Below are 13,658 nucleotides of genomic sequence, written 5' to 3' on the forward strand. Positions count from 1 at the left end.
CTTTTTCCAAAGACGAAAACTGAGAGTAATGAAATGCGGATTAAGAATGCTTAAATGTTTCAAAATTAAACATCATTTTAAAATTGTATTGAACTTAAGTTAAATTATTTTTAATAACATTATTTAACATACTTTATTGTAGCCCACATGTACATACATACAGTGGAGCCAGACTGATGATGGTATACACTTATTACACTAATTTATTAATAAAATCTAAATTATGGTCCGATTAATTATATTTCAATATATTATACTATCTTTATTATTATTGCTATATGTATTTTGATTTAATTTTTATAACCTACATATATACTATATAAATATATTTATGTTTATACAATACACATGGTTCAATCTTTCCCATCCTTTAAAATAAATATTTATTATTATTATTAAATAAATGTCAAAACCATTTATAACTCTGGCTTTTTTGTTTCTCTATTATATGAATATATTTATTTTTCAAAATTCTTAATTACAGAAATAAACGAAATTAAGCGATAGTTATAACTTTATTTTAACTATGACTTATTTATTTATTTAATTATAAATGAACTTTCACCGGGGGCTAAGATATAACTATTATTTATAAAACACCGATTGTTAAAAATTAAAGGCACTAGTGGTCTACTTCGAAAGTAAAACGGAATTAACGAAATTTAAAGTCGATTAAGTGGATATTCCTTTCTATCGTATTTTTTGATAAGATATTTTGCTTATGATTACCGATATCAAGTGTTTTAGTGTTCTTAATTCGGATAACGTTTTCGAAAATATGTACATACATATAATATAATGTTAAAAATATCTCATTTATAGTGAATCGTCAAAATCGGGTGATATTTTTCGTAATCCATTTATTAGTTCATCAAGTATTATATGTATTATATTTAATTGGTCGGTAAGTCTAAATGCTCATTCTTTTGGTCAGCTATTATCCATGAGAAATTAGGAGCTGAAATTAATAGCCATTAAATAAAATAAATAGTTAGAATACAAACCTTTGTAGATCAGTTACTGTTTCGAATAAATGGTAAGATTAATTTAAACATATTTAAAATAACCAGATGATGTCTTCCTTTAGTCGCTTATAAATATGATTTACGTGATGACAAACATTGTAAAAATTTAAATTTGATTTGAGAAATCTAGAATAATAAAAAAAACAACGAAGCTACAAATATGTCGTGATGTAATAAAATTTAATATTCAATATTTCCAATATATTTCCAAATATCCAAAAAAAAAGAATTTTCGAAGGGTTATCAATATATCATATATGTATGTACATATATGATAAGATTATTGATGATTCGATTTAAAGACTGTTCTTACTGATAATTGTGTATGTAATAAACATCAAGTATTACACTTAAACGTTCAAAACTAATGAATTAAAATTCGAAATGTAAAATCATACATACATACATATTATGTATGTATTAATTTTATAAGTGACGTATCTACGAGCATTTATTACTAAATATTCCTTTATTTCTGTAATAAAACCAATTTTTGCCTTTGTTTTTGTGTGTAGAAGTGTTCAACCGAAAGTGTAACGTAATTTATGTAAAATCTTGGCAAATAATAGATTTTATACCAAAACAGCATATTTTTTATGTAAGCTCTTCTCACAAATGCAATCACACTTTAGTTCGTTATTCAATTCGAATAATGAGTATTCAAAAGTTGCTGTTTCCTTTTATGTGGTGGAAGTGATATTTTCAGAAAATCGTATTTTTTTCATAATCTTGTTATTGTTATTTTAAATTCGTCTTAAAGATTTCTAATTATTTATTGGTTTTTTAAATAAGATACAAAAAGGTCGATAAAATACACCAATTTCGTGAAGCATAAACATGCCAAAATGCCATATTTTGATTGTTTTTTACAAACCTCCTTTATAGTTCACTTACGATTACAATTCGGAGGGCAATTTACCTCTTATCCGATCGTTTTCATACTTTGTTATATTGTTCCTAATTTTTTTCCAATAAATTAATGGACACCGGACATTGGTTGAAATTGATTAAATATTTATTTGACGATTTCTTGATGCGACGTAAGTTTCGCACAAAGTAACGTCGTTCATATCTATGTATGTATTATATCGATTAGAAATAATTTGTTTATTTTGACAAATGGTTTTTATCGTATTACCATGGAAAAGTTTTCCTTACTCAAAATCATTACCGTAATTTTTTGAAAATTATGATGAATTCAGAGTAAAAAGCGCTTAATTGTTTTTATTTAGCCATTACATCCAGTGCGTTAGTGTGTATGGAAATTTATGAAATCAAATTAAAATGGGTAATGAAATATATTTCGCGGTATTGAATTTTTTTTCAAATTGACTAGATATAGTACCTCCACGTATATGTACTTTTTATTTTGTTATATGTTATCTCCTTATCTCTTCAACCACTCATTGGATTTTTTATGTCGAGACATACCATTCTGGTACTTCTCTTCATAAATGTTGTACACATTAAATATATTGTATCAGTCATTTTTGACCGATTTTATTTATTTATCAATTTAAATTCTTAAGCTATTGAAAATAGTCACAATCGCGGGATAATATCTCAGGATCCCAGGATCGCTTAATTATAATCCCGAAATCTCTGATTAGAAATTATGGCTAGTGATTGAATTCTTATTGCTTGGGATATAACTTATTTTTAATGTTAAATTAACAGTTTACCAAACTGATAAATAGCTGATCAAATTCATTTATATGATTCAATGTAAATTCTTAAACTCTTGAACAAATTCATTTATATGTATATATGTACATATGTATGTATGTAGATACTGATCATTTAATTTAAAATTTACTCACCAATTGAACAAATTGTAACCTTACAAAGGATTTTGTTGCAAAAATTAGAATAAATGTACACATGTATTTAAAAACACAAAAAATATGTTGGTGAAACTAATGAAATAAAACAGTTTTGTCTGAACTTTCAGAGAAATATTTATTAAAATACAAAACATCTACTAATATTAAGGTACATGAAATTGATTAAATCTTCAATAAAAATTACTTATTTATTTGTGTATAGTTATGTATAATACAATCTAATTATCTATTTATTCAAATATTTACAATTAATATAATACACATATAAAAATACAATTAAAACTGTGTATTAAAATAAAAAAAATATATTAAAAATAGTGAATCTTCATCAGATTTTGCATATATATCCAATTTATCATAGCGAAACAATTCTTTATTGCAATAGCAAAAATAATAATAAAAATGAACATAAAATATAAATAATATCACAATGTATTCAGAGAATAATATGAAGCTCTTAATTAAACACTCGCCAGTACCACTTGCGATATGTTTGATAAAGCAATCAATATTTACTTGTTCTTCTCCATTTTGCATGGGGACTATGTATCGTTGTACTATTTTTATTATTATATTTTGAATATCTTCAATTGAAATTTTGTAATATTTCTGGACAGTGGCAATTTGGGGCAAAATTTTGAGTCACTAAGGCAGCGTTTCCCAACCTGTGGTACGCGTACCACTTGGTGGTACGCGGTTGATGGTTGGTGGTACGCGAAAAAAAAACAGTAATGGCGGACATGCAGGAATGAATGATTGACAATCATAAAAATAGAATTATTGTTTATATCTAATATATAATTTCGAAAGAGACTTTGTAATTTTGTGTCTTTGTTTGGGAACTTCGAAAACAAAATAAAATTTCCATGACGACAATTCAATTGGTTGAATATTATATGTTTTTCGATTCAAATAAATTTAATAAAAAAACAAATGAATATTTACTATTAGATTCGCCATATTTAAGTTGTTTATATTACAAATATTGAGCGAAAACAACTAGTTATTAATAAACATTATCAATATGTACAGTTGATGATCAAAAATCTGGTAATCGATACGTTTTCCTCATTTTTAAATATACCGTGTTCACGCTCCAATAAATAAATAACTTGAATTTGACACTTGAGAACAGTTCGATAATAATCTTTTATGTTCCATATAAAATTGAAAGTACATATGTATGAATAGAAAATTAGATTTTTGGAATTTATGTATCGAAAATGATCAAACTGAAGTATTTGAAACTTTACATAATTTCTTATCTTGAAACAAGAGTCGTATGTCTCGGGATGTACGTGAAAAAATAATTGAATATTTAATAGGGTTGAAATCGTATTTTATGCAGTGCTTCCCCAAACCTTAAGAAGCAAACAATTTGATTTCAAACCCCTTTGATAATGAACATTTTCAGACAGCTACCAAGGAAAAGGAGAACTTGATTAAACTTTCAAATTATAGCATTTAACAACTGAATTCGAAATAAATAAGGTTATTAATGTTTGGCTAGGTATTAGTGAAGAATATGAATAGCTTTATGACATAGCGCTTAAATTTCTGTCGCCGTTTACTAGCACTGAACTAGTTGAGAGAGCTTTTTCTTCATATATTTCAATAAGACAAATATAGAAATTGATTGAATCCACCTCCAAATTTCATTTGAACCAAATTTAAAAAATAAAGTAAGTACAAGGATCTCATTAAATTTATTTTGTAAGGAGATTTAAAGAAAAGAAAGCATATTATATGTACTTTGTAATTTTGTGTTTTTATTAGAACCATCAATAATATTTTTTATCATCAATAATGGAAGTATGACAAGATAGTAGATAAATATATTAAACTTTGAGCATATTATAATTGTGACTGCGCAATTTTTTTCTACAAAATTTCTTACCAAAACAGATCTACATATTGCGTGTATCCTGTCTTCACATTCCTTACCATGCAAATACTATATATAATAATTACAAAAGCAAATTTCATGAAATACAATCATTTTTATATGGTGGTACAATTTAGCGTTATGAACTACCAAGTGGTACGCGAGTCAAAAAAGGTTGGGAAACGCTGCACTAAAGTATTATTTTAATCGTAAATTAAATTAACAAAAAAATTACATACTTTATCAACTCCACTATTTAGCAGCTGCAGAATACAAGCACTATTGCTCTTTTTGTTTTTAATCAAATGAAATGCTGACCGATTATCATTGTCTAGAATATTTTGATTGGCTCCGTTGCTTCGAAGTAGTTCGAATGCATCCATTTTATTATATTCCGCAGAATAATGAAGCGCTGTTTTTCCGTCTTCATCGCGAATATCTAAATCGACTCCTTTGTTGATGAGCAGTTTCAGTATTTTAACACTTCCATAAATAGCGGCACAATGGATTGACGAACGACCCTTTTTATCTGGAATATTTGGATTTACTCCCTGGCTTAAAACTAATTTAAATGAGTCCACAAAATCCCCCAATGTGAGATAGAAAAGCACTGTTTGACCTTCGTGGTCTGCTGCATTTGGATCAGCTCCCAGATTTAATAACAGTTGAAATATTTCGGGTTTATTATTTAATGCAGCACGCATAAGAGGTGTAATCCCGTAATCATCAGGATTATCTATACCGACATTCTTATCGATAAGCTGTTGCACGATATTTGCATTGCCAAAACCTGCAACAAAATGCATCAGAGAATAATTTTCTTCAAATACCTTAAATGGATCTGCTCCTTTGCTTAAAAGCAATTCGAATACATCTGCAGCACAGTTCATTGCGGCATACCCAAGGGCATTTGGGTCTACATCAACCGGTGAATTTGGATCGGCTCCATTGTCTAAGAGCACTCTTATAACTTCAATACTATTATTTCTAACAGCGTAAATTAGAGGTGTCCTGTTATATTGATCATGTTTATCCACGTGCATTCCGTAATTTAATAGATTTTCAATCAAACCTATATGGGAATATTCTGCGGCAACATGGAGAGCAAAACTCTCTATCAACATCGATTTCAAGCGATCGGGATTCGTCTCTTCTAAATTTTTAATAAATTTCTTACATTCCTCGATATTTCCCATTCGTACTGCTTTATTAAAACGAGCGTGCAATAAATATTCAGCGTTGTCATTTGGCATCAGAATTTCCACAATCTCAACACGACCATGAAACACGGCAGTATCTATTGAAGATTTTATATCGCTTATTTGATTAGATTCAAGGAGATACTTTACAATTTCTACATGGCCATATCTTGCAGCCATATTTAATGGTGTATTGCCATTAAATTTATCTTCAATATTTACATCGGCACCTTGTTCGACTAAAAATATAACGACATTTATATTACCGTGTTTAATCGCATTGTGTATAGGTTGTGCAGCAAAACATTCATTTATGTAATCTTTAAAATGTCTGACATTTTTACAAAGTTTTTCGATCGCAGAAGTATTATTACGATGTGAAGCTAATAATTCTATGGGATTTTTATAAAATCTGCCATATTTGGATTTATTAAAACAATCTTTCACTATTTGTGAGTAATTGGAAGAATGTTCCCATACGCTCACTATGTGCTCTTCAAAATCACACACTCTTAGTAATTCCAAAGCTTCTCTCAGGACCATCTCTTCGTTCTGCATCTCTTTTAAGTATATTTGTACAGCTTGTTGCACCAGACGATGCACGCTAGCTATTCCATTGTCGAAATTTATCATGCTGTAATCGCGGAGCAGTTCAACAGCGTCGAACAATTTATCCTCTTCGGATTCTAATCTCAAAAATGTTTCTTCGATATCAATATTATCGGGTGCCAGATATGCCATTATTTTAAATATGGATAGAGCCAATTTACCGCGTTCAACAAACTGTTCTATTTTCTGCATTGTGACTCTCCAAGTTGTCGCTATTGTTCCGTCATATAAGTCATCTTCTCCATTATGTCCTTTGCTGAGAAGTTCTTTCGGTTCATTATTATACAAATCTATGTAATCTTTTATTTTAAAGATTTTTTTTGTTTTTTTCCTGCTTCCTTTTTGATTTTGATTTTGAATATATCCAACAGCTTGCCATAGCGCTAACGGTAGCCCACCTAACAAATTAATCAACGATTTAAGATCAGTATCATCTTCATCTTTCAAATATATTTTTAAGTAGACCATAGCTTCGTCGTTGGAAAATATATCCAAAGCAATCACTTCAATATCTCCCTTGTTACCGATATTCCACTTATGACATCGTGAAGTGATTAAGGTGTATATGCATTTATCAGAGGAACCATTGAAAATGAAATCTTTAATATCTTTGTACTTTTCAGCATTATCAAACACCATGAGTGTTTTTCCATTTTTTTCGAAATGTAAATAAACATCTTCAACAATATCTTTTATATCTCGACGTCTCATGTTATTCTCATTTAAGAATAACTTAATTCCCATTCTATCAGCTAACTTTTCAAAGGATTCCAGTAAGGTTTCACTCTTTTCAGCATTGATCAAAACAATGTTATGATAATATTCTTTATTGATATCGACATATTTTTTTGCCGTTTCCGTTTTCCCTATACCTCCCAATCCAACGACAGAAACTGTCTGCGAAATTACGGCGACTGCAGTTTTGGTTATTGCTTCATGTAATTGTTTCAATTTTTTCTCTCTTCCCACGAATGATGTCACGGGAGCTTTCACTCGAAATGAAACCGCTTCACATTTATTTTTTTGGTCAGTCAATTGATGAACTATTCGATTTGTGTCTGCGACAACTTTCATTATATCGACTTGGTTATCTAAAATACCCCTATTTCCTTTTGTAATGATATCCGTCAAATGGTAGATTAATGTATCTATTGCCATCGAGACATGATTTCTATTCTCAATATTCTGTTTTTCTACTTCATCTTTAATGTGTACCAAATATTTCTGTGTTTTTTCGGTCAGTTGTAAAATTCTCTTTCGGATTGCAGTCTCATCATCGTCATTGATAAATTTCAATACCACTTCAAGTTGAGTTTTATAGAAGTCTCCACGGTTCGGATACTGTGGTCGCATACAACTTGTTTTGCATTTCTCGTTCGATGGATAGAATTTTTTTTTTAACTTTTCATCTGGTAAAAGACGACGATATCCGTATTTTTCACATCTTGAAGTGCTTTCCTCAAACAAATCGTAATCGTCAGAACTTTGCTTTTTAACTGCGACTCCAATTTTATCGAATAGACTCGTCGTTTTCCAACCGAAAATAATTTCATTACATTTACTACATTCAAAGGTAATTTCATAACCAGGCTTATAAATCTCGTCTGGAATTATATCTGATTTGGACTTGGATTTACCCTCCACCACCATTTGGGCATTTAAAATAAAATCTTTTGATGCGGGTAATTCAGGTTTGAGAGTTTTAGTTGTATTATTCCAGCCTTTATGGAATTTTCGTAGAATTTTGTTGTCACTATATGATGTTCCATGACTTTTGTAATAGTTTAGCAATCTTTCAGCTGCATCAATTGCCACTCTTTGAAGCGCCTTTTGTGGTCCTCGCTGAGAAGTGATTCCAGCAAGTTGAAATTCGAAACTTTCAAATAAGTTTATGGCAATTTCCACAAACACCCGTCTTGCGTCATTTTTAGATTCATTATAGCCGTAGACAAGCTCGTGATATTGTAATGATTTGTTTTTTTCGATAACCTCAGACGGTTTTTGAAGACATTTCACAATTTTTTCCGCTCCTTTGACCCCAAAATGTGTTGTAACCACCCCTAAAGCGTCTGAAAGTCCTTCCACAAATTGTGCGGATGTCTCTTTCGTCCCTTCTAATATAGCATGATGGTGCAATAGTGTTGACTCCAATTCAGTTACAAAAAACGTTGCAAAATATTTCAATCTCTGTTCTATAGACAATTTGGTATAAACCTGGGTAGTTTCAGGGCTGCTGGATGCCATTTTTTACAGGAAATCGAAGACAAACCTCCGATTAAATAATAAAGAAAGCTAAAAACTTACGGTTTCGAACTTTTTCAACCAATGCATCCATTTTTTTTATTTTTTTTCCATGACTGTAATTGAATGAAGAAATGCAAGTTAATATTAGTTTACTGTGTTTAAATTTATATACTCATGAAATTATAACATCATTAAATGATAATTCGGTTAAAATTTTTAAATTAATTAATTTTTAACAAATTTCCGAAATTTCCAGACACCGGTTGGTTATGACTGATTCGGATAGTAAAGGAATTTTAATTAAAAATTTCCTTTTAAATAAAAAAATTGAAATTTTTACTTCGAATTTTCGAGAAAAAGCTTGTCAAAAATTGATCTTTTCATGTAAGTACATATGTATGTATGTACATATTAGTTGTAATTTTTGATTTTAGCATTCATCGAGATTTCCAAGTTAGTAGATTCAACGAAATAACGTGATCAAAAACTTGACAGATTTTATAATTAAAAGTCTGACCTTTGATTCACTAAATATTATAAAAAAAAATTTCTCAATATAAGTATGATAATTATAAATTTTTTTTTTTTTGCCACAGTGTCTTTACAGTTTCCCAAAGCGACACTGGCCTAACATTTAAATAAAAAAATTATTCACGTGAAAAGAAACAAGAAATAGCATGACAAACAAACATTTTAAAAATTTTAAATAAATTAATAAATAAACAAAATCAAAAATAATTAATACAATCAATAAGTAAATGTTTAAAATCGAATAAAAGTATATGAATATTCATTTTAGAAAAAATTTCCAGTATATAAATTTATTTTGAATTGTCATATCAGTTGAAATCAAGGAATTTCTCAAGAAGAATTATTTTATAAATATATACATAAGTACATAGACGCATATGTATATCTTTATACTTCGTTTTATATAGTATGTAGTATAAAGTAATGAATAATACCGTAAGGGTCAAACTCACCTCATATTGGATGCATAAATGAACGTAAAATATATGTTGTAGAGTATTCAAACTACTGTTACAACTTGACTCTTGTTTGGTGGGTGATGGATGCAGTGGAAATTGCTAGAATATTTAATAATTTGATTTGATTTACAAATGAAAACTGATAATTAGTAATCAAGTGTAATTAAATATCGTAACTATGTATATATACATACTTCGTGGTATTTTACTGAGATATAACTGTTGCAGAAACTACGATCATATATGTATAATACATAAATCCTTTGGATGGAGTGATGGAGACAGATTATACCTAAAATAACATCAAAGTTGAATTAAACCGAACCCAAATTAAAACATATATAATAAAACATATTTCGTCATACATACTTTGGAATATTTTTTCACAACTTGGAGTAATGACGAAAGTTACGATGAAGTCAGATGAAGGTTCCTGAAATATTTCATAATTAAAAATTAATGATAATCAGAAGCATTTGAAATATATAAATTTTTTCCAGGGAAAATCTTTTTTAATTGAATTTTACGATAAAAAAATAGTTAAAATAGTGGGATGTATACACATTTTCGTCCCCCTATCTTCCGTTCTTCTAACTACGTGACACGCCCATTTGTTTTTCCAGTATCTTAGTCATTCGTGGGAATATACGTACATATATATATTTCCCATTAAAAATGTTAGAGGATATGAGAAAATTAAATGTAAATTTATATTATTTACAATAAAAAGGTACAAATCCATTATTAAAATGCTTATAAAGTGGAAAAAGTAAGCCAACTAACAAACCGTCACGTACACCATCCAGCACAAACACTCTTAAATGGAGGTTATGTTACGGTCGATAACACTCTTACGGTCGATTGTAGATTTTGCATTGTGCTGCTGAAAAACTTCGCTAGATGTCACTACTTTCCACGTTTTTCTTCATCTATTTCGATATTTTCGTTGTTTACAGCATTGATAGATAGTCAGTGCCGTAGCAATATTTTTGGCACCCCTGGCAAATATATAATTTGGCGCCCCTTTATTCATTTATAGTGAAGTAAGTAATATAAAAAATATGACAAAAATTTTATTGATTAAAATATAAAAATGAACAATAAAAAAAAACGATTTTTCAAAACATTTTTTTTTATTTAAATTTTTTGTAAAAGAAACAATAAATTTATAATAGACAATATAATGGTGTATTTTTTATGTAATTTATAATGGTGCAATTTTTGTCTTTTATATTGCGTTAATTCTTTCAGTCGCTTTTGATCAGCGAAGAAGTAGCAAGTGCGTGTATTCAAACCAGATATTTTCATAACATACGTATGTTTATTTATTTCCAATTACTTTCTGTCTGAAATTATTTTCTTTGCTATAAACTCGAAAATATTTCAGGTTTACATACCTGTATCGTTTATAAATGGAGAAAAAACTAGTTCTTATTTATTCATAAACGAAAGAAAATTTTACTCACAATAAAACAGAAACTTATTTTAATCTAGAAACTCGAAAACGGAGAATCCACGTTAAAGCTTTTCGAAGAATATGGAGTTGGTGCTCAAACTGTTCGAGATATAGATTGTAATAGTTCTGCAGGTTCTTCGAAACGAAAAAGTATGTAAACGTCAACATACGAAGATTTGGATGCAACTATGCTCACATAGTTTAATCAAAAACGAGCAGAATGAATACCAATTAGTGGTTAAATTTGTATGTAAACAGCCAAAGTTTTTCCATGAGAAATTAGAATTAGAAGACAACTTCAATGCTTCGTCTGACTAGATTCAAGCAACGACACGGGATTCGACAATTCATGATTCAGGTAGAGCGCCTCAGTTCCTGTGTTGAAGCTGCTGATAAATTCTACATCGAACTTCGATAATATTTGCAAATAGATAATTTGCAACCCGATAGAATCTATAATGCAGATGAAACAGGCCTGGAGGAAAGGTGGTGGAAAAGGAGGAGACTAAGAAGAAAGAGAAGTTTTCGATGGTAAAGGTAGTGGATAAGGAGATATGGTGATAGAATAGTTGTGGAGGTGGTGGTGGTGGAAAGATTTCTTAGATGGTGTATAATTTTCATCTTCAGCATCAATAAAAAAAATAGACATTATCGATCTTAGAAAAAGAATAATCATGTTAAAAAGAAGAAGGAGGAGGTTGTGGTAGAGGATATATTGCAGTAGTGAACGAAGAAGTTATCTTAAACTGAAGGCACTGAAGAAACTGAAGGAACTGAAGGACTGGTTTCGATGCTGAAGGAATACCGAAGGAAGCTTTTGAGGAGGTGTTGGAGGAGGGGGGCTATTAGTAGTATCAGGTTGAGAAGAATAAAAAGGAAGATGTGGTGGTGGTAGAGGATTTTTTATAGGTGGATGCACTGTAGAAGAAAGATTATCTATCTTGTGTGAGGAGTAATAAAAATATAACGAAGGGTTTGGGCTCTTAATCAAGTCGACATCTTCCAAGTTCATTGTGTTTTGAATACCACCTAACCTTGCAAATTTTACTAATCTGTTGGAAAGTTGACCACTTGATATGATGATCACGGCCAGTATCGACAATGTAGAATATATGTAAGTACCTAGAATAGTTAATAAACATTTAACAAATGTGTTTGTACACCTATGCTAATTATTCGTATCGTAATTGAATCGTTATTAATCACGAATCTTAGCTACTTTTGGGGAAGTAAAAAATAGGCTTTATTCCATCTTATTTTTCTATAATTTCACATAACCAGCAACGTGACTTAGCATTTTATGATTTAGTGCCGAGTGTCACGGGTTTGATTCCCACTAGAGTCCCGTTGTTGGCCAGACCTTAGTTTGTGACTTTCTGATTTTCATTGAAACGGTTCCTATAAAATTGGCATTCCTTCCCTAATTTCTCTCGTAAACCTTGAGTTGTCCAGTGTCTCATGGTTCGCCGATTGTGTATAAAAATGCTGCAAAAAAAATCTTCATACATGACTCTGTGGATGATTAATGCACAAAAATATTCGTTCTGTATAAAATGCTTATTGATCGAATTATATAATTAAAAGTGTTTGCAATGTAATTTACAACGTTTGTCCATAGATGTCGTCTACAAAAATGTAAAAAGCATATTTTTGATTTTTAAATGCTTTTTATTATTACGAAATTCACAATACATCTTACATCTATTTTAATAGCTACTGATCTACCGATCATTTTCTATTTTACAATTTAATTTAATTTGGTTAGTAATCATAGTATTATATTATTATAATGTTAATGTACAGCATAATAGGAAAAAAAGCTCAAAAACCTATTTACAATTCTTATAAATGCTCATAATACATCTAATATACAATATTAATTAAAGACTCTCTAAAGTCGATGACCTAAAGCAGATTGTGTTTAGGTAATCTGTGTTTATACATGAAGGGTACAGAAATTTTATTGTAATCACCGAGACTCTTCACAAGTGTGTTAATATAGTTTATTAGTGATTCTGTTATAGAATCTACTGGTTAGTTTGTTAGTAATGTCTGTAACAAACGGAATATTATATATGGCATGCAGTTTTCATATATGGGTGTATTATAAATAATTTTTTGGGATTTATTTTGTATTACTTGGAGCTTGGAAAGGTTAATATTCGAGGCGTTATTCCATACAGGTGAAGCATAGGTTAATAATGGTAATATGAGTGCGCGATATAATTTTATTTCATTTTGAGTTGATAAAGAACTATGGCGATTAAATATTGGATATATTGAGGATATACCCCGCATCGCTTTGCATTTCGCTGCCTCAATGTGAGGTGCCCATCTCATTCTTTTATCGAACGTTACTCCTAAATATTGTATTACTGACTGCCATTTCAGACTTTCTCCAGTCCGT

At 29.8% G+C, this 13,658-nt stretch overlaps 1 protein-coding gene across 4 annotated transcripts; it reads right to left on the minus strand.

Annotated features, from left to right (window-relative positions):
• Nucleotides 1–4,619: 4,619 nt before the first annotated feature.
• LOC143919520 (uncharacterized) lies at nt 4,620–10,664 on the minus strand. Of its 4 annotated transcripts, none has more exons than XM_077441869.1 (5): nt 10,583–10,664; nt 10,165–10,228; nt 9,990–10,087; nt 9,790–9,894; nt 4,620–8,919 (listed from the first exon to the last, which is right to left on the minus strand). In XM_077441869.1, exon 5 carries the CDS (start codon nt 8,804–8,806, stop codon nt 4,958–4,960), a length of 3,849 nt encoding a protein of 1,282 aa, XP_077297995.1. In that variant the 5' UTR covers nt 8,807–8,919; nt 9,790–9,894; nt 9,990–10,087; nt 10,165–10,228; nt 10,583–10,664; the 3' UTR covers nt 4,620–4,957. The 4 variants fall into 4 exon arrangements, with proteins under 4 accessions (XP_077297995.1, XP_077297998.1, XP_077297996.1 ...); XM_077441872.1 differs by having other exon boundaries at nt 9,973–10,087; nt 10,583–10,636; XM_077441870.1 differs by having other exon boundaries at nt 10,579–10,636.
• Nucleotides 10,665–13,658: the final 2,994 nt, after the last annotated feature.

This window comes from Arctopsyche grandis, chromosome 12 (genome assembly GCF_051622035.1).
Source record: "Arctopsyche grandis isolate Sample6627 chromosome 12, ASM5162203v2, whole genome shotgun sequence".
NCBI lineage: Eukaryota > Metazoa > Arthropoda > Insecta > Trichoptera > Hydropsychidae > Arctopsyche > Arctopsyche grandis.

Excerpts from the sequence above, each read along its gene's own strand:
- LOC143919520 (XM_077441869.1), bottom strand. The coding sequence starts at position 8,806 with ATGGCATCCAGCAGCCCTGAAACTACCCAGGTTTATACCAAATTGTCT.